The 20,547-nt window shown below is 45.4% G+C and overlaps 1 protein-coding gene across 3 annotated transcripts; it reads right to left on the bottom strand.

Moving 5' to 3' along the window:
• Positions 1-4,303: 4,303 nt before the first annotated feature.
• zgc:113516 (uncharacterized protein LOC541449 homolog) lies at positions 4,304-19,714 on the bottom strand. 3 transcript variants are annotated; one of them, XM_037451695.2, is made up of 9 exons: positions 19,583-19,714; positions 18,140-18,380; positions 15,367-15,629; positions 14,219-14,377; positions 10,679-10,827; positions 10,141-10,224; positions 9,046-9,206; positions 7,250-7,323; positions 4,304-4,517 (listed from the first exon to the last, which is right to left on the bottom strand). In XM_037451695.2, exons 2-9 carry the CDS (start codon positions 18,278-18,280, stop codon positions 4,448-4,450), a joined length of 1,101 nt encoding a protein of 366 aa, XP_037307592.2. In that variant the 5' UTR covers positions 18,281-18,380; positions 19,583-19,714; the 3' UTR covers positions 4,304-4,447. The 3 variants fall into 3 exon arrangements, with proteins under 3 accessions (XP_037307592.2, XP_037307591.2, XP_037307593.2); XM_037451694.2 differs by lacking the exon at positions 19,583-19,714 and having other exon boundaries at positions 18,140-18,787; XM_037451696.2 differs by lacking the exons at positions 14,219-14,377; positions 19,583-19,714 and having other exon boundaries at positions 18,140-18,812.
• Positions 19,715-20,547: the final 833 nt, after the last annotated feature.

Consider the following 20,547-nt stretch of genomic DNA (forward strand, 5'->3'; position numbering starts at 1 on the left):
GACCAGGGTAACTAAGTCCACGTCTGAAAAAATAACCAATGTTCTGAATGTACTTGAAAGTATTGGTCTACTTAAAAAACATAGTTTACCGAAGGTCTACTTACCTATAGGCTACCTGAATTTCTGAAAGTACTATATTTCTAAATATGCTATTTCTACACTTGTCTGCTGGAATTGGTTGAACAAAAATAAAAATCCATGTGAAAAAAATGACTTCTCACTGTTCTCAGGTCAAATATTTATGCCATTAAAATGCAATTAATTTTGATTAATTAATTACAAAGCCTCTAATTAATTAGATTAATATTTTTAATCGAGTCCTGGCCCTAATAATATATATATTATATATTATATTATATATATATTATATTTTGACCCTACATATTTTGACTTTTGACAATATTTTTTTTCCCATGACATGACTGGAATGATCTTAGATGGAGCAACCTACACGTCCCTGTCACTAATGCCAAATGCCCCCAATTTCTGTACTTTAAACCTTATCTGGGTTCAACCCTCAAGGGGCATGGTGGCTCTTCCTAAATCCTTTTTTAGTTTTGGGTAACTGACATTTATAAAAAATCATAATGGGATGTTGCCCCAGAGACGGATTGGTGCATCTTGGAGGATCAACCATGCTATTCATCCTTCCTGCATTGGTAAAGGCACAAGTGAGTTGAATTTGAATGTAACAGAGAATTGGAGGGTGGATGCACTAAAAAGGGTAAACAAATCTACACCCTGTGCCAGACTGTCAGTTTAGGGTTGTCCACAGGATGCCCTCAAGTAGACAAACATGTGATTGTCTTGAAAAATGCCCTCAGAGGCTGTAATAAGTTTCATGTCAGTGTGACCACTGAATGAGACTCTACTGACTCATCCGGCCTTCTCTCCCGTCAAAAAGGTGGAACCCTATAGGCTACGTAGCATGGCTAATAAGTGCTAAAAGCAATTAACATCAAATGCATTCTTGACAATGCCATCATAACTCAAGTGAACGTGCCTTGTGTTTTGGCATAACCCCTAGGGTTCACTTCACTGAAACAACCAGTGGGGACAATGCCCCCACTACTACCTCCTTGGTAGTGCACTCAAGACTTGGCAGGTGGGATTTGAACCCACTGGCGGTGCGCACAGAGGCTTTTGGCACCCTGCACTCACCCCTACACTACCAGTCCTGGTCACATTTTGGCAACTTTGATTCTCCTATTTAACCTTGAGCATGTGAGTTAAACCTCAAAACTTAAATGCTAAAATGCTTTTAAATGCTATTTCCACATCTGGGCTTGAACCCACAACCTCCAAGTGCAGTGCAGGGGCTTATGTCAGCAGCTCTTCCACTGTGCTACTTCATCACACACTAACCAACCCTTTGTTTGTTGTATTTAACCTTGAGATTGCTACTCAAACCTGAAGTAAAGCTAAAGGCTCAAACCCAAGACTGGGCTTGAACCCACAACCTTCAAGTGCAGTGCAGGGGCTTATGTCAGCAGCTCATCCGCTGTGCTACTTCACCACACACTAAACAACTCTTTGTTTGTTGTATTTAACCTTGAGATTGATACTCAAACCTGAAGCAAAGCCAAAGGCTCAAACCCACAAGGTAAGGACAGCAAATCCTCAGCTCTTGTGCTGCACTACCTCACCATGCACAAATTACATTTTTGTTTCTCGTATTTAACCTTGAGACTGCTACTCAAACCTCAAAACTCTTTCAAAGCAGAAGTGATGTCTGCATGAAGGGGCATGAACCCACAACCTCAGACAGCAGGTTGGAGCCTGCAGCCCTTCAGTTGTTCCCTTGTGCTATTCAAGCACATGCCTCATTGTGTCCGTTTCTCATATTAGACCTTGGGATTGTTAACTAAACCTCAAAACTTTTTCAAAGTTTACAGTTTGAAGCCCTGACTGCAACAAAACCCTCCTTCTGAGAGAGCAGGTTTGAACTGAGGATCCTCCACACTTCCGCCTTCCTGCTATCTCCCTGCACTGTTCCACCACACCCCTGTTGATGCTTTTGAATCCAACCTCAATTCTCATAGATTCTCAGGCTGGAATCCACAACCGTTCTATACCGTTATAATAGAATTGCAGGTCAAGTAAAGTCATATAATGGCATTTCTAATAAAGCCCTAATTGATTTCACTACTTTTATGCTGTGATCCTTATTTCACTTTTTTTGACATGTGTGCTGATGCCCGCGTGTGAATTGAGAGGATCCATACCGACTCCCCTATGGAGCTAAACCAGTCTGAGGGTCCTCCTCAGCTGAGTGGAGAATAAATCCCGGAAGAAATAAACACATATAAAATAACCAATGTTCTGAATGTACTTGAAAGTATTGGTCTACTTAAAAAAACATAGTTTACAGAAGGTCTACTTACCTATAGACTACCTGAATTTCTGAAAGTACTATATTTCTAAATATGCTATTGCTACACTTGTCTGCTGGAATTGGTTGAACAAAAATAAAAATCCATGTGAAAAAAAATTACTTCTTACTGTTCTCAGGTCAAATATTTATGCAATTATAATGCGATTAATTTCGATTAATTAATTACAAAGCCTCTAATTAATTAGATTAATATTTTTAATCGAGTCCCGGCCCTAATATATATATATATATATATATATATATATATATATGTGTGTATATATATTCTCTTTGAGCTTGGAGCTAATGATGTTTAATCATGCGTGGGATTCAGACGGGTAATAATCGACCCTCCTCTGAGTGGAACGTGTCTCACGGTAAGCGGGGGCGCTTTGAGCCATTTTGCAGGTAAAACGTGGCTTGTAAGTCTGGTTTTAATTGAATTGTGAAGGTTTTTTTTTACATAGAAATGTCTGATGTTGAATAGTAATTTTGAAAAACGTACGGCCCTTTAGCATCCTTTATATTAATATATTAATATGATAAAGTGAATTAGCTGCTGTGATGTAAAACCTTCCCCTCGAATATAATGTCGGAACGTTTTGAGCGAATTCAAATTGATAACAATTGTATGTTGGGAGGGGGTCCTATTAGGATTCCATGGGTCAGGAGCCTCGGGAGGCCTTCAACCATAACAAAAAAATCTAAATGCAATATGTCAATAAAAGGAAATCACACACACAAAAGCTTTGAAAGGAGTTGCTTTGCTGCATTTGTGTTTCAATGTCTTTGAAAACATTGCATAAAGGCCTATACTTTTTATTTTTTTAATGCAATTAGAAGTGAAAGGAAAAAAACAGCACTTTTTGGATGGGCAATGGACAAAAGGCCAATTTTTCCTCTTTGAGGAAAAGTCCTTGGGTCTTTTTAAGTGCATTAGTCCGCTAATTAAATATTATATGTTAACGAAAAAACGCACTTTGAAAGCGGCTGAATTGTTTGACTCAAAGACACGGCTGCAACCTTGCTGAGTGGAACTGTGTGTGACCATGAAGAGGCAAAGAACGTCATTGTCCCCCCCCCCCCCCCCAACGCCCCCCACACACCCACCCTAATCCTTTCTGCTGATTTTACAATCACTTCCCCCTTTGTGCTTCGTCCTCAGATAAAGACGCAGGTTATAAACTCATATCCGAGCCTCCACTATTTCACAGCCCGTTGTGTTTGTTTCGTTACCTGCACACCGACTAATTGTTCACTATTCAAAGATACCGGTTTCTCATGTTGCTCACTCCCTTTGGAGACTAGCATAACAAGCCAGAACCAGGTCAGAACCAGTACCATAATGTTGATATATCTTTTCAACGTTACACATTATAGCACACAGGGGGTTCCTCTGTACCTGCACATAAAGAAATGGTACAAATAGACCAAGTAGTTATTACACCTTTTATCATGGCTGTGCCATTTTCGTGGGCTAGTGTCCAAAATGAAGCCAACATGGACGAAAGGCCCCTAAAGAGTCACGTGTACATTAGAGCCAACGTGGTACCACTGTGCATGTGGTACTTTGTGCATTTGACGCGTGGAACCTATTGATCACGCCGCTGCGCTCCGTCTCCTGATGCTGTTTGGTTCAGTCCCACGTCAATCAGTGCTTGAAGTGTGAATAAAAGGTTTTGAGATGTTTAGGGCCTTTGTATCTAAACACACTGCAGGGACAGCAGGTGAAACCACGGCTCAGTCTAGAACACGAATAGTTTCCTCTCATGTAAAGCAACACTTTTTACCTTTGCGTTACTCTGTATGATCGGTGTCCTCTGAGGAGGGACAAAAGCAGCTTTACACCAACAACTCCAAAGATGTTTTCAAAATGGGAATGATTGCGAAACACATGATCTCAAACCACAGGCTGTAATAACTAACGTGGGGGAGCACATTTTATTATATGCAAAGCGGATTTACAGAGTATTTTACAATTTGCCAAGAAGGACATCGGAATCTGTTCTTACAGCAGCGTGAAGCTTCTTGGGATTTACAATTTGCTGCTGAATTATCCTCACTTTTTTTTTTTTAGCTTTTTGTCAGCCCCAAATACTCCTCTTTCTTCTCGAAGTAGAAGTTGAATCGAGCCGTGGCGTATCTGGGACGAGAGCAGGAAACAGGAGAAAACACAATCAGATCCAAACAGGGTTCCGTATTCCAATGGATCCACATCAAGGAATGAACTAAATGAACAACATGCACCAAAGCTTTCAGGGAAATAAGAGACTTAAAGATCTGTGGGGATCCTTCGGATCTCACATCAGTGCATTTAAAATTAGAGCTTTCACAAAGAAAAGGTGTCCATTAACTTCATGAAGTTGAGTTAAGTAAAACACTTAAAGGTGCACTTAAACAACGTGGTATCAATATTTCTTTTGGTTAGGCGACTTGACTGAATGGAGAATAAAAATAATGAGTTTGGGTCTGAATCCAATAAAGCTTATTTGACGCTGCCAGGTAAGAATCTCAACTCAACATTGTCGAGTTCGTCAAAGCCTTCGAGAACATTCACGTGCATCAAAAACATTTCGAAGGCTTGAGCTGAAAATGAAATAATGATGACATCGTCAGGACGAAGCTCCTTCAGGGCCACAGGAGACGTTCTCTGCTTTTACTGCTCGTTATTCAACGATTTAAAGTGAATCGCTGCGGACGTCTCAATGCACTTTAGAAATACAAAATAAAATGTCAATAGTAAATCCAATTCATGTACTAATTAAACACGTCTTCTGTTTTTAATGTTTGGTTGACGGTATTCAAACTACTTTGTTTAAACATCTGGCTCTTGGCCTCCACGGCTCCTCGTTCACGGAGGCTGAACACGCTTTGTGTCCCTGCGTCCGCAGCCACTTGTGCTTTAATTGGAAAAGATATCGGTAAAGAAACAACATTATTCATAAAAGATGAAGATCACGCTGGAATGAATTCAGAGCAACGCGTTTGTCCGGCGTTCGTTACGATTCCCGAGTGTGCGCCGCGCTGAAAGCTCACATTGTGGGTTTTTTATTTGCCGAGAACCACAACAATGTAGCATCAAGTCTCCTTTCAACGAAGCGCCGAGTCTGAAAGCTTTCGCCAAAGCCGAAACAACTTGACTGCGAGAAAAGTGTTTTTATTTTTATTTATTATTATTTGTTATCCTCGAGCAGCTTGAATAAATGTGATGTCTGAGTGCGGCGCTGCCCTTGGCCATTACAGGACACCCTGGGAAATTAAGTGAAGCTTCAAGAGCACAGAGAGGAGGGTCTGTCCTCTAAATCAGCGCTTCCACCGAACTCCTCAATGTCCAATCAGTTCTCTCTCTTATGGCACGTTGAGACAAAACCGCCCCCCCCTCACACACACACACACACACACACACACACACACACACGGTGTCTCTGGTGATCACTGTGTCAACGTGGGACTCGGCGGGAGGCCATTTTTTGAAGGCACCGCGTCCCTGATTGGATGAAAGCAAGGTACCGGTTGTCATGTGAGAACATTAGACTCCTCTGTTGGGTCAATTATGCGGTTTAACGTCTTTTAGAGTTTAAGAGAAGCAGCGAGTGAGACACATTCTCAGAATTAAAAACTTGTTTGTAAAATCAAAAAGTGCAAAAAGAGAAACCCGCTCACTGGTCGTGACACTCTCCTTTGTGTGGATCCAATCACCCGCTCACACCCTTCTTAAGCTGAATTCTTTTCAAGTTTACACATTTGAAAGAACAGCAACCGTCACTTTATCACAACCGACACCTTAAACTGGACCCGCTTAAGATCCATCATCATCATCATCATCATCATCATCATGGCGGATGAAACGGAGCTGTTTTTCTATTTAGCAGAAGTAGTGGAAAAATGAACTGGCTACCAAAGCAGGTATTACGTTTCACAATGTGCTTTTGTGCACTTTTGCAAACAGCGGCGCGCCTCCTGCGCGTTCATTTCCTCAGAATCCGCGTTCCCGCTGTGGTCCACCCCCCCTCATTGTCACATGCACATCTGGAGCCGCTTAGCGCACGAGGCACCGGGCGACGCCCGTCCCCGCGGCCCCGCGGGAGCCCGCAGGGATTCGGACCGACCGGTTAACCACAGAAGCGCGTGGATGGACTGCAGTGCCACGCGAGGCCTTTACTGGCGACGCGTTGTTCCACGAGGAAGAATCCTGCGGGCAGCGTTGGCAGAACGCGCGCGTGCGCGCGTGTGTGTGAGACAGAAGTCGGCCCACGTGGCTTCGAACCCGGTTCCCCACCGTCCTGTTGAACCCACTTGAGTGTGACCCCCCTCCCCCCGTGGAAGAAGGGGGAACCCGACCCCCGGCGGCGCGCACTTCAGGGCGACCTCGACGTCTCGCGGGCGCACGTGGCCGAGTTGGGGATGAGAGACGCGCATTGCGAGGGGGGCCCGACGGCGCGGGAACAATAGAACCTCTGTGCGTCGACCCCCCCCCCCCCCCCTCAGGATCACGTTTCCTCCGAGGCGGGGGCCCCGCCGCTGATCCAGCCACACGGAGGGGAGGGTGCCGCGTGTCGATAGTGATTAGGATCACGACCACGACTGCGCCGGTTGTGGGGCACGCAGGGAGGGAAATAAAAAGTGGGGGTTTGGAGGGAGGGGGGGGTTGAAGGAAGACATTTCGCCCTCCTGAACTTTATTGTCTCGTGGACTTGTTTAAAAATAACTACGTTTGACCCGGATTGTGGATATTTGAGTGATCGAATTGCAGTTTCTAAGTTGGTGTTTGATGTCACGTTGATTTAAATGTGAATGTAACTGAAACTGTGTCCCTGCACAGAGACACCAGGTGGACTCGCTCCGCTCCGTGTGACCTTCCTCAAAAATACAAACCTCTCAAAGTCAAAGTCGATGGAGGAGAACCGTGATTGCAGAATGGCCCAAAGACCCCAGAAGAAGTTCGATGCCTAGTGGAAGAATAAGAAAACATTTTATCATCGTTGCATTACGAGATTAAAATGTGTGACTTGCTTTAGTTTGTTGGTCTGTACGAGGTGTGTTTGTGTGTTTACGTCATGATTGAACCCAATGGGATGTTGTCTTTCAAGGGAATGTGGGACCGGCCCCCGTTTGATGACCCAATTAAAGCCCGAAAACCACAGCGCTTCTTGTTCGCCCTGCCGCAGGTCACGTTGGGGGGGTCAGAGGTCAACCTCCTCAGCCTGACGTGCAACCAGCTGACTACGTTCGGTCTTCGTCCAGTCCGTCCACGCCGCTCAAACCTCCTTAATGGCTTTACTCACATTGTGGACCCTCATGGGGGGGGGGTGGGGTGGGGGGGACCACTAACAGCACCTCCTAATAAGATCCAGACAGGCCTCTGTTCTGCGGCGCAGTGATATAATCACATTTTTATTTGATAATCAAATAAAGGGTTGGAATGAAATACTTGAAGAGAAATGTGCGGTTTTCCCCGTTTTGTTTTTCTTCCCCGTCTCGCTGCCAGCTTTTCATCTGGGTCTCGGGGGGGAGGGGGGGGGGGATTGAGAGCCTTTCCGTTGAGATTAATAACCGCGTCAGCCCAGAAGGCCACCCCCCCCCCCCCTCGGTGCAGACGTCGCCGGGCCGCAGGGCGGCGAGTGGCGGGGACCCCGCGGCCACTTGGCGCAGTTCGCCACGGATCAAGACCCTCAAGAAGGGGGGGGGCAGGGCTTTGGCAGCCGGCCCGGATCTGTCGACGAAGCCGAGGAGGAAACACGCGCCGCGTCCCTCGGTTCCGATGACTGTTCGTCTGCGTTTTTCGTCTGCGGGGCCTGAACTGCGTCCATGTAGATTGATATTTTTTTTTTCTCCCATAAAAATAATAAAAAAGGAATTGCAGCGATTTGATGATTATTACAGTTGGAATGAGTCCAAAGCACGTTAGACCTGATCAACGAGATCATCTGCTTTTAGCAGATGTGATCAGAAACAATAAAACAGCTGGTTGGAAACTTGATGTAAATAACCCATGATTTCATTAACAGGTCATCTTGGATGTTTTAGGTAGTGTTGTTTTTGTTTGGTTTATGTCTCATGTCACAGGAAAACCAGGAGATTTAACTATGGGAACATTTAGTGGTTACGAAGTTTCAACTCAACTCCTTTAAGTTGGAGAATATGAAAGGATTTTCATCTCGACACTTGGCTTGTTCAGCGTCGTTGATCGATTTCTCCCCTGGTTTGTCAAAGAAAATCTGATTTCAATGAACGTGGCGTCATCGCCTCGCTCACTCCATCCATCACTTCTCCTCCCCTCTCACTTCTCCCTCCTTATTTAACAAAAGAAGAAAAAAAAGGGCTCTTTAAAGGGACATTCGCACCACCTGGAAATTGGTCGGGACAACTCTGCGTCTTGTGTTGAGCTGCGAGCTATGAGGCACTTTGGGGCAGAAAGAAGAATGAAAATTGTGATCATGAGAGAAATAACGTGGGCTGCTGTCTCTCATTTTTCCCTCGGGGGGGGGGGGGGTTTCTAATACAAAATACAAAGTTTCTAATACAAAACTCAGACGGAGTCCATCAAAGCTGAGAAGCGGCGGTCGGTCACATGTGCATCGGGTCTGTCTTTTTTTCATTTAGTTTTTTTTTGGGAGCTGGAAAAGCAGATTGTTAAAATGTGACGGCGAGGTGCAATGGGGGACACTCACCAGGGAGAACTTGCAGACTTGGACGTAGAGCTTGGTGACTTCGGCCTCCGTGACGGTGACCTCGTGACCTGTGCTGTGCTTGTAGCTCTCCAGGTAGGCCGTGAGCCAGTCCCTCTGCAGCTCCAGCCTCGGGTACAGGCCGTAGTTCACGTCGTTCACACCTGGAGGGCGACACGGGGTCACACACACACCTGAACTGAGGCCGCGGCTCAATTCTTCAGTCAAACGCCACGGCGAAAAAGGCTCCAATTGGTTCAGTGATTAAACACAACTTAAGTTAAGGGGAACCGGATGGCAGCACGCTCAGCTGAATGCAGATTTTAAAACCGTGATGCAAATAAATAGTCCAAAATGTTCTGGATTGTCAACTGATGATTCATTTCCTGATCAGCTTCTTTGAATTCTCTGTTTTTGATTTTAAAACGCTGTAGAAAATGACGTAACAAACATTAACGCTTTGTAATGTATTCAGCGATTATTAGCGTACTTTTATATACTACTAAATTTCATTGACAATTTTTATAGCTTTATTTCTATATCATAATATTATTTTATTTACATGCAGTGTTTGAAATACCTCAAATCGTTAAGTTTCGGACCATTTAATACTTCTTATAAAGTAAAAGCAAGTCAATTATCAGAGTTTAAATAATAAAGAATTATGACAACCTATTCAAATGCGATATATAAAACTATTGACCTCCAAGTTGAACGAATTGCTTTCATTAAGAAATAATAAAAAAAAAATCCTCATTAAGGACTCTCCATTTTTGCTAAGTAGATTTTTCAGAGTGTGTTCACGTCCTTTTCACTGAGGATTTCTTCATGCATTAAAACCGGAATATCACTCTGCTGCAGAACAAACACTGAATGCAGCCCTTTGTCTCTGCAGCATCTGAAGAGGGAACGTTTCGGCGAAATGATGAATTGACACCATAGCCCAAGAAGTTCCGCATCCCACTCGCTTCACATCAACGTCCTACTTAAGCCAATATCCTGCAGGAGCCCGTCTCATATGTTCTGGCAATCAAATACATTCGGAGGCAAATTGAACTCCTTTTATTTGTTTTTTTTCCTTTCCCAACGCCGACCTACCAGCAAATTCATTGAAGTGATTGCCAATATCGAAGGCCTGGTAGTTGTAATCGGCGTACTCGTAGTCAATGAACTTCACCATTCCTGAGCGGAAGCAGAGGGAGGAGAGGGGGGGGGTGTGGGGGGGACACACAGCGGTTACCAGGACAACGTGAAGAACACCGACGACTCTCACCTCCCTCCTTTTATTCAAAGTACAGAACCTTGTGGGAATCAAAAGGAAGAAGGAGTGTCTTTTGACGGAGAGCCGCCCCGATGCATCCTTGTAAAAAATCCACAAGGAAGCATCAAAGGAGGAAGAAGGCATTTAATGGAGGGGCGCAAAGGTTCTCCTCCGGATGTAAAATAGAGGCAACGAGGCATAGAATGCTCGGCGAGCTGCATTATGTCAAGCTGATGAAAAGAAGCGCCCCCCCCCCCTACCCCCCCCTCATTATGAATCCAGTGCAGCACAAGTCGCTCACTGCGGCCTTTTGTCCCCCCGGAGGCACATTTCCAAACATCAGAAGGCCTCAGAGACAAAGGAGCTGCTCCTCACCCTCCTTGCGGTTGTAGATGATGTTTTTGGTCAGCAGGTCGTTGTGGCAGAGGACGGTGGGCGAGTCGGTCTGCGACAGGTGTCTCTTCAGGGACTCCATCTCCAGGGACAAGGTCTCCAGGGTGGGCACCTGCTGCAGAGCCGGCGGGCTGCGGGGGAGGACAGATCAATGCAATCAGACCCGGTCCACAAGAACTGAGGCTCGGGCTCTTGGTTTGTGGTCTTTGCGGTCATCATTATTTCACTAACGTCCTGACGGATGCAGCTTTGAGGGCCGTTCAACTTAAAATGAGGGTTGAGTCACATTGAATATCCAACTGAATTTGACTCTGATGGAAGTGTCACTACTCATGTTCTCTTCCTTCTTCTTTGATAGAATCCGCCCTTTTTTGGTAGAAGTACCATCTGTGAGAGGCTTTATTATCGCTGATGCTCGGAGGTCAGTGATGGAGAAGTCAAAAGAAATTGAAAAAGATGACAGTATTCAAAACCTTTTATAGGGAAATGTACAGAAGTGTTATCAGTAGAATGTTCTAGAGTCCAAAGTAAAATAACTGAACCGCTTATCTGAGGTTTTATTTTGGTCAGATTGTGCATGATTGGAGTAACACTGATGCTATTTTTAACTACCTTCAACCTGCAGATGTTGGTGTGCTTTGTTTGAAAGGAAGTCACATGTCAAGCACACTATTACACTTGTATCATTTGGGAAGTGCTGCCGCTTTGTCCTTTTGCTTCTTCAAATGTTATTGTAAAAGGCTCAATCCAACCCCCCCGAATCTCCCCCCCCCCCCACAATGAGTCACCTGCCTTCAAGCATTGTTCATCCTCAAACTATTTGTTTGGATTGAATGTGGTAGATCAAATGTAACTTTTGTAATGAAGGTAAAACACCTCGTGCAGCTGTGTGGGGACGTACAGATGAACCAATGAGGGGGGGAGTGGGGGGGGGGGGGGGGGGGTCCACTCGGCTGATTGCTCCGTCCATCAGAGGCGGCATTAATGTCCTCGGAGGAGAAGTGCTGTGGGAGCGCCCTGATGAACGGGTGCGTTTCCCCTTTTGGGTTCATTTTAAAACACGCGCTGAGTCCACGTGAGGACGGGGTTTAGAGGTAGGGGGGGGGTGGGGGGCTTGTTTGTAGTCTGCCACCTTGATAGACTCCACAACACACAGTCCTCTTGCACCGCTTCCTGCCCCAGGCGCACACGGATTGAACCAAACACCTTGAGGTCCAAGACAAATTTGCGGTTCCTGAAGACAAATTTGCAAAAGGATACATTCCATCTAAAAGAGTCTCATTCAACCCAAATAGTGCAAATACTGTCAAATAAATTCCAAATGCCAACGTCATGTGATCTCGGCCTGGAAGATAGCGGTCTGAGTGTCTATTTGCCTACGAGACGATCGTTTATCTGTCTCTCATAATACGAGTTAAAGCACACAGTGAATCACCCTGATTCCTTTTCAACGCAGCATCCACTGCTTTAACTCGACTAAATGACTTTTTACCACAGAAAACCTGCGATCGCTCGGGAGTCAGAAGCCCAAATGAAAGACTTCCATTGGCTTTAAATGGAAACCTGTCGTCTTGCCATCAGATCTTTTCCTCCCTCTTTTCACGAGGAGCGGGTCGTCGAGTGCCTTCGCCTCCTGCTCCTTGTCGACTCTCTGTAAGGTAATTAGTGGAATATCCTCCTCTGGCGCTTCATTATCAATGTGCCTTATTTACATACGATTTCAAACACCAGCCGAGCACAGTTTTTCTTCCTCTCCTTCCTCTTTGCGGTTGTATGCGATTCGCTGGGTTGCAAACAAGAGGCGCGGCGGGGGGGCCTTTGGGAGGAGAAGAGGTTGCACTCCTGCCTTCCATCGCCTTTCTCTCCTCTTTTCTCTCGCATCTCTCACGTCTGCTGTGCACTCGCTCTCTGAACTTTGCAGCTGCTGCAGCCTCTCTCTCTCTCTCTCTCTCTCTCTTTGCACAGCATGTGGCTTGAGAGCTGAAGACCTCCTCTGCAGGTGCAGCCTCTTCCTGCTCCCTCTCCGCCTTTTCTTTTACCGTTTCCTCTGAAGATCACATTCATTCCAGCACTCGTACATTCTCGAATACAAAAGTTTCTCTGATGCCTGTTTAAATTCCATTAGAAAAAAAAAAATCTTGGTCTTCTCCGCCTCTGTCTGAGTGCGAGTGTGTGTCGTGTCATGCATGCAGTTGCATATATGCAAACAGACACACACACACACACAGGTTTTAACCATGAAGGAGCTTCTCATATTACTTCATGCCCTGGAGTTCCTTCCATCACTTTAACAAATGACTCCTAATAGAACATTTAAAAAGCTCTTCTGTGCATTTCTGCACTGGACTCACACAATTGTGTCTCACGGCACAGCGCCATCTGTTGGGCCTCTAAGTGTGGTGCAGCGGCTCCACTGGACGACCTTTTGCAGTGAGTCGAGTCGTCCGCTCCCCCCTCGGCCTCGGTGTCGCTTTGTAAACCCAGTCATCAGTTGTACAGATCTTATTTTGCGGTGATCATGTCGTTAGTTTCTAATTTGTCACACGGAGGATCCAAAGGGAGAGTTGGATGTCAGATTTAACATGAATTAAACCTAAATCTTCATGAGACGTTTTATTCTATGGCAGCGTTTCATTTTGTGTTGGTTTCCAATATGATGTCAATTCAAACATTGGACATCAGTATTTTAGATAATTATATGGATTTAAATACAATTATCATTTCCTTAAAAAGGTACCTCGTAATTCGCTCAAGTTCCACATGATTTCCTCTTGGAGCAAAGCAGAAAAGGACTAAATATCTATAATAATATAAATCTATAATGAAGTAGAGGACAAATCAGAAAATATTGTCTTAGAAAGACTCCTCCCTGGCTTTTGTTTACTGGGACTTTTGTCTCCAGGAAGCTGCCACCTCTCGTCATCACAGCGTCTCCGTCCCCGTCCTCTAATGGACGACCTGGAACTCAATGTTTTCCAGAGAGGCCACGCGGCTTCAGTTTGCTTGGACTGGCGACCCCGCGCCTGCATACATAAACACGGTTGAACGTTTGACCGATAAGGGGTGGTGGGGGGGGGGGGGGGGGCTCTGCAGGAAGCTCGTGGTCTGGTTCTCAGTAGCGTCTGGACGGACCCTCTCACCTCGCATCCCGTGACCCCCGGGGAAGAGATAACGCAACGTCACGGCCGCGCAGGCCACTCCCCCCCCCCCGCCCCCCGCCCAATGAAGAGCTGCCGGCGGTGCACCAGGCGAGGGGAGGTGAATGATGTCGCTGTGGGTCGAGTGGAGCACCGGGTGCAGGTTTTAAAAAGGTTTTGGCATGTGATGGCAAGATGTGCAAAAGGCCGCTGATGGCAGACGGATGTGGTATTTCAGCCCCCCCCCCCCCCCCCCATATGTACTTGCTTAAAACTGAGGTAATTAATTGACAGCTCCCGCTCTCTCACTCGTTCCTTCACGTGAACCCTGGCGGTTGAACATTCACTACCCAGCATGCCGCATGCTTCCGTCGCCTCGGGTTACCTCTTGGGGGGGCGGCGCTGCAGGGCCGTGCTACTGCTGCTGCTGCTGCTCTGCATCAGGGTCAGGAAGTGGGACATTTTGGTCCAGAGATGAGGCTCAACAGGCGGCCCACATTTTGGCTGGATGGAGTGGATTCTCCCCATCTCTGCCGCAATCAATCTGCGGAGGGAAAACATCTCCTGAGATGAGCGCGACCCACGCGGTTATTGCACAAACAACCGTTATCAGGGGGGGAAGAGACTCCCTTTCCATTTAGCGCTCTTATCTTCTTCTTCTCCTTCTCCTTCAAGGGGCCTGGTTGCATTCGTGACCTTTGGACTACTCGATCTCGAGGCATCGTTAGCCGTGACCCAAAGCTTTCTGGGTATTTCCCACTATCGAGCGGGGCGAGGCTGATTGATGGGCCCCGTCGTGTCCCTCTGTGCTGCGGTGAGAATAATGGCGCAAGTCCGTTATCGCCAGGATGACGAATGAAGCTGGGGGGGGGCACGACTAAACAACATTGCTCAACATGAAATATGACTAAAACAATTTTAAAAAGGGAAAAACACACATGGATCAGCAATCAGCACAATGGAGATGGCCTCTCTCTCTTTTCTGACTTCTACTGAGAATGAACCTTAACAAACACGAACGTGCAAGCTTTCCTGCACCGACCTCTCGTGTTTAGACTGAATCAACTTCTAAATTACAGCTATTTCTGTGTTCATTGATGATACTAATTAATGGCAGCCTTCATATTAAATGCAACCGTGGTAACCAACATTCTAAGTTTGAACTTTAACATTCTAATAAACAAAGTCAAAGTAGTTACATTCTTTTGTTGTTCTCCTTTCATGTTATCTGTCGTTGAGCTTCACGCCACCTTAAAGGTCACGGTGTTGTGTGAAGATGAGGTGTTACCTGAAACAAATGAGAACCTGTAACTCTTACTACGAGGTCATCAGGTTTTCTGAACAGCCTGTATGAATATATGTAACAATACCTCACTTATTAGCTGCGTTTGATTTATTTAACGTTTATTAAGGTTTGAATGTGAGCGAGACTCATTGTGGACGTCTTCTAAACCAGCGGGAGACCCGACAAAAGCCCCCTTGTCTCATCAAGGGGGCTTTGCGCAACACGTGGAAGGCTTTCGCGGCCTTCACCTGTAGATGGAGGGCTGGCGGAGCAGCTCGTCGTCCAGCACCGTTCCTCGGACAAACTCGTAGCAGACGCCGTTCTGGAAGCTGCAGTAGATCTGAGGACCACAGCCGTGGGCGTGGAACACCTGGAACATCTCCACCTCCCGGTCCCTGTTCACGTAGAGCTCCGTCATCCGGCCGTACAGACGCACCAGGACACAGCCGGGCTCCTGCAGGGACGCCACGTAGCAGCCGATCAGCTGGTTGGTGATGCCTTCAGTGAATTTCTGAGCAGGGAGAGAAGTCAAAGAAAGAAAAAAAAAATAAAATCACAGAAACAGAATTTACTGTCAGAATCTCCTCCTCCTGCTGCTGAGCTCATGATTTTCTTTAGCTTTAATTCATTCATGTGGGGAGGGGGGGGGAGGGGAGGGGGAGAGGTTGTGTTGTTTTCTCACGTCTCCTCCGCTTTCAGACCACTTCACTTCCTGCCTGACTGGTTTCACCTGCGCCTCGTTAGGCCGTCAGTTACTCTGACTGACAGGCTGAACGTGTCCTACAGCTGCTGGAACATCTCAAGCAGAGTAACTGGTCACTGTGGCAAATACAAGGACTTTCTACTGCTTATGCCGTGATTACGCTCCGTCAATGGATTATTCGAGGGAAAATGTTTCAGTTAAAGTAACGATATACATCATATAAATGTTCATGGCCGGATTATAACTTTGAAGAGCGACTTCTTTTTAAAGACACGTAGAAGCATATTTTGATCTGTAGAAAAGATTAAACTCTCTTAAGTCTGTGTTAACCATAAACCCGTTTAAAAAGCGTTAGGGTTCGACTTCTGGGGTTTTGACTTCGATGGAACCAGAAGATTCTGACTCACTTCAAAGGTTCATCACTCATTCCGTGTAAGATCACAATAACATGATGCTGCGGCCCCGTCTATGAAGGAATTAGTAATAAAAGCAGTGTGAAATGGCACGCAGCATGAACCTGTTGGGGTCAAAGGTCAGCCCGTGCTGCCCTGTGTGCGCACACAACAGTACTGCAGTGCGATGGACGGAGGTCCGCTGGGACACTTTCATTTCACATATAAATCATTCATTTTTGGACATTTTGAGATTCAAGTTACAGGATTTGTATCCAAACTGCTTTGATACAGATGCTGAAAGAAGCCATGCAGGAAAGTGCCATTTGAATTTGTCATTTTTCCTTTAAAATACATTCCAACTATTCATTTCACGTGAACCCTTTTGACATTCTCTCATTCATTTTTTTTTGCCCTGTTTTCCTTTAGTTTTTCATTTCTTTCGAGGTCAAAGGGCGCGTTAAGCACCCAAATCGCCTTGGGTTTTATTTATTGTTTGTAAAAAAAAAAACGAGAGCAAAGGCGAAACGCGAGCTGTGGAAAAACTCATTTGAGAAAAAGCATTCATGCGAGAGCGTTTAAAGCACAGGTGTCGCAGCAACTATACGTCCTTCCCGCGCGTCGCCCGTATATTCAGAGATGAACACAATGCCTCCGTGGCTCTGAAGGGAGACGTCCTTTGTGTGCACTACTGGACCTGGTGTAGATTGAGAGGTCACCCACCCGACGCGCTGTCACCTGACAAACATAAACCCTATTTCTGTGAAAAGATTGGACCTTGTGTTTGCACATGGGACCAGAATGGGATTATCCGCACGCTGCACATCTGTTACCAGGGTTGACGTGACAAAAAAAAAAAAAAAAAACATCTACTTCTGTGGTACAATTACCTTGGTTGCTGCGCTGGTTCCATGCGTTGGACGAGGTCTCGTCTTTTCATTTCAAAGCAAACGCGTGGAAATAGGCTTTTTTGTCACTGTCAGTAAATCCCATGAAAAGACGGGAAGCGGCGACCCGTCGGCCCGTCTCGATGAAAGAGTTTGAGAGGACGAGTTTAATGCTGAGGTTTTGAGGCTTGTGCGTCGTGGTTGACATTGATGAAGTCATTGGTCAACACCATTAAAAACTATTTGGTTAGGGTTGTAAAGAATACGTAACTTACCTAAATGAATGTTCATACTGCCATTAGTGTTCAGTGGGGTGATTGTTGGTCTGACACCTGACTGACAGCTGCATGACACACGTTATTTCACACTGTTCGACACTCACGGTAATCGGACGTTTGCCGACCGCTGAGGACGGATGAAAATAGAGCTTTTTGTGGTTAACTATTTTCCAGCTGCAGGTAAACATTTACAGCAGCTGCAAGATGTCGAGTCCAGGTCCATGTGACAAACAAACACTCTATATGTAGGCTTTGGTTGCTTTTTTTTACCTCCATTTGTTTCTCCGAAGAGACTGAAACCGACCAATCGGAAGGACAGCAACTATTTGCCGTTGTCCCTGTGACATGTGACGCAGTGCGACATGTTAATGTGACATTCAAATCCATAACATGTAAGTTTCCTTGTTTTTTTTACGAGCGAGGGATGCACACCGAAGTACATCCAAGGGTAAAGTTGACGGTGAACCTTTTTAAAACGATGAGGAAAATACATAATTAATGGATATCCTTGACTTAAACACACCTACAGACTGTGGGTCCTTTGTGAAACCAAAAGGAACGCTGGCTCCAAGCTTGTTACGTAACGTACTGAAGTGACCTTCTTCTTCTGCTCTTACGTTGACCCTAACCCTAAGGTCAACCCTTTTTTAAGGAATGTTGCATACAAAATTCTGCGTTTTTTTTTTCTAACCTTAAACCGTTAGTTTTGTCGCTTAAACCTCACCAGGCTGAAAAGCCCCAAGACGCACACAGTAACTCGCCTTCATCTGAATGTCCTTGGCCTTCCAGCAGGGACGCAGTCGGCTGAGGAGATCCAGGATTCCTTGGCGAGGTTCATGCTCGTCTACTTGGAGGTCCACGTGGAGGAGCTGGTTCCCGGAGCCGGCGAACCGACGGTTCATTCTCAGCCCTTCGGAGACTTTGAGGGTCTACAACCGGCGGAGGAACGTTTGGACCAAAGCCCCAGGGGCCGTAAGAGACATCCTCCGGTGTTGCTTTGAACTTGAAAAAAAAAAAAAAACGAGGCAAAACAATAAAAGTGTAACACAGCTCGAAGGAGGTAGAACGGTCTCAACGACACACACACACACACACACACACAAAAAAAGCTCTCTCTGATTGCTTTTGACAGCACAGTCAGTCACTCAAACTGCCCACTTGTGTGTCCAGTGACTCAGCAGTTGGGCTTATCAGGGGGCCAATGTTCCTATGGGCATCTTCATCCTCACTCCTACGGCTTACATATTAACCACCTGCTGCCCAACACGGGCACGTGGTGCAGGACACGATCGCATGCACAAAATCAAAGTAAAACAGAATTTTCAATCGATTTTGAAGCTCCGCAGGTGGACGGAAGGTTCAACTAAGCGGGGATATTCTTTCAATCCTGTAAATAGACCTTAATATAACCCTTCTAAATGAAAATGTCCTGAAAAACCCACACTTTGTTTGTCTTTAACATTTTTAGAATACTATTTAACAACTCATGAGATGATTTGGTCTTGATTTACTCCCGTCATTATCTGAAAACAAGAACAAGCGCTATCGATATCGATAATACTGGGAACTATTCAATCATTCTTCAAAGACCTGTAAATGTGTTTCATCATATACTCAGTTACCAAAACTAACACTGCTCCTGGAGCTTACACTTTGTGTTGATTTTGGCCGTCCCTGTGAATGAAAATGTTGTTTCTCAACAGCAGATTTCATTTAGAAAAAGCTTTAATGTGTATTGCCCCCCCCTTCCCCCCCCACCCAGGGTTCTGGTTCTCCCCTCCAACGGGTCCAGCAATGCGGCAGCTGTGGTCTCCCAAGGAGCCGATACATGTCCAATCTTCCTTAGTTGTGGTCTCGATTACTCATCAAGGTCACTGAAGTCTTCAAAAGTTAGTAACTTTGAATTTAGAAAATGAACATTTGGCAGTGAACAGTCAAAGGACGAGTCGCTGCAACCCAGAGGAGCCACTCAAAGGTCGTAGAATCGGGCCACGGAACATTTCAGCGCGATCGCTCCGTAAACACGAGAAAACGCATTTCATAAACATTGGAGCGGCGTGTCTTCAGTCTGTTAAATTATTTAGATGTCGGGCCAATGTTTACCACTCTGCATCATTACAGTAATTGCCTCGGAGTCACGAACGTGGCGATCGCGTCGAACCGAATACTTTGTGAGCTTTTAGACGAAAATGAAATTCACTTGCCTTCAAAGAGGGTCTCATCATCAAAGACGCTGTGCATGGAAGGGGAGATGAGCGTCTTGATTAAAAATGTAAGGGTCAGTGTTTGTTTCTTCCTCTGAAGTGCGGCTCAGCGTGAAAAAGAAATGATGGGTGTTAATTCTGCCGCCATGACGCTCTTCAGACTCTCTCTCGAATCTCCTGATTGTCGATGTGGAGAATACAGGCATTAACATTTGGGCCTTTGAGCCTTGAAAATGACTGATTTATGAAAGGATCAACAAAGTGTTGAAGACCGCGTGAAAAGAAACCCAAAAACTGAGTTAAGGTTACCGAGTCTTTTTCACTCAAGTTGTTTAAGCAATGGAACCACTCGCTTTATCTCTTCTACTGAATGCAGGAAGGAAACAGTGCAGAACCACATTGGATGGACAGATACTTTGTTGATTTAAGGATCTCGTGTCTCCACTTTCGCTTCTTGGAAACTGCTCCGCAGCACTTTCCGAGATTTCTGTATGAAGAATCGGTTTCATGGAGACAGTTCATTAAAACCCACAAACGTGGACCTGGTGCTGACACTGTGGAGGAAGAGTCGGGGGAATCCTCGTGTTCACTGCCGTTCACCCCCCCTGTGCAGAATAATGTCAGAACGATCCATCCAAAAGAAGGTTTTTCACTCAATAGGTGAAAAAAACTAGATGAAAGATCATCGCCAAAAATGTTCTAATTCATTCTGTTCTATATCATGACTATATATTCTGCCATTTTAATCGGTCCAATAGTTAAATACATACAGATATCTAAAACTTAACTTTTTGACAGAGCTCGATGGAAAATTGAATCCTGGTTTTGATCATTCTAAGTGTATTTAATGTAAATTTTGTCTTAGTGATGCTTGGATATAAGAAACATGTGATGAGTCGTTTTTTACACAAAGACCATCACAGCTTGTCACCGTCAGGGTCGGAAATCTTAAGAAACTAGCAAGA

This window comes from Pungitius pungitius, chromosome 6 (genome assembly GCF_949316345.1).
Source record: "Pungitius pungitius chromosome 6, fPunPun2.1, whole genome shotgun sequence".
Lineage (NCBI taxonomy): Eukaryota > Metazoa > Chordata > Actinopteri > Perciformes > Gasterosteidae > Pungitius > Pungitius pungitius.

Coding starts and splice junctions, on each gene's coding strand:
- zgc:113516 (XM_037451695.2), bottom strand. CDS start 18,280: ATGAACCGTCGGTTCGCCGGCTCCGGGAACCAGCTCCTCCACGTGGAC. Junction 15,630..18,139: donor CCAAGGACATTCAGATGAAG/GCGAGTTACTGT, acceptor CTCCCTGCTCAG/AAATTCACTGAAGGCATCAC. Junction 7,324..9,045: donor AAGTCTGCAAGTTCTCCCTG/GTGAGTGTCCCC, acceptor TTCTTCCACTAG/GCATCGAACTTCTTCTGGGG.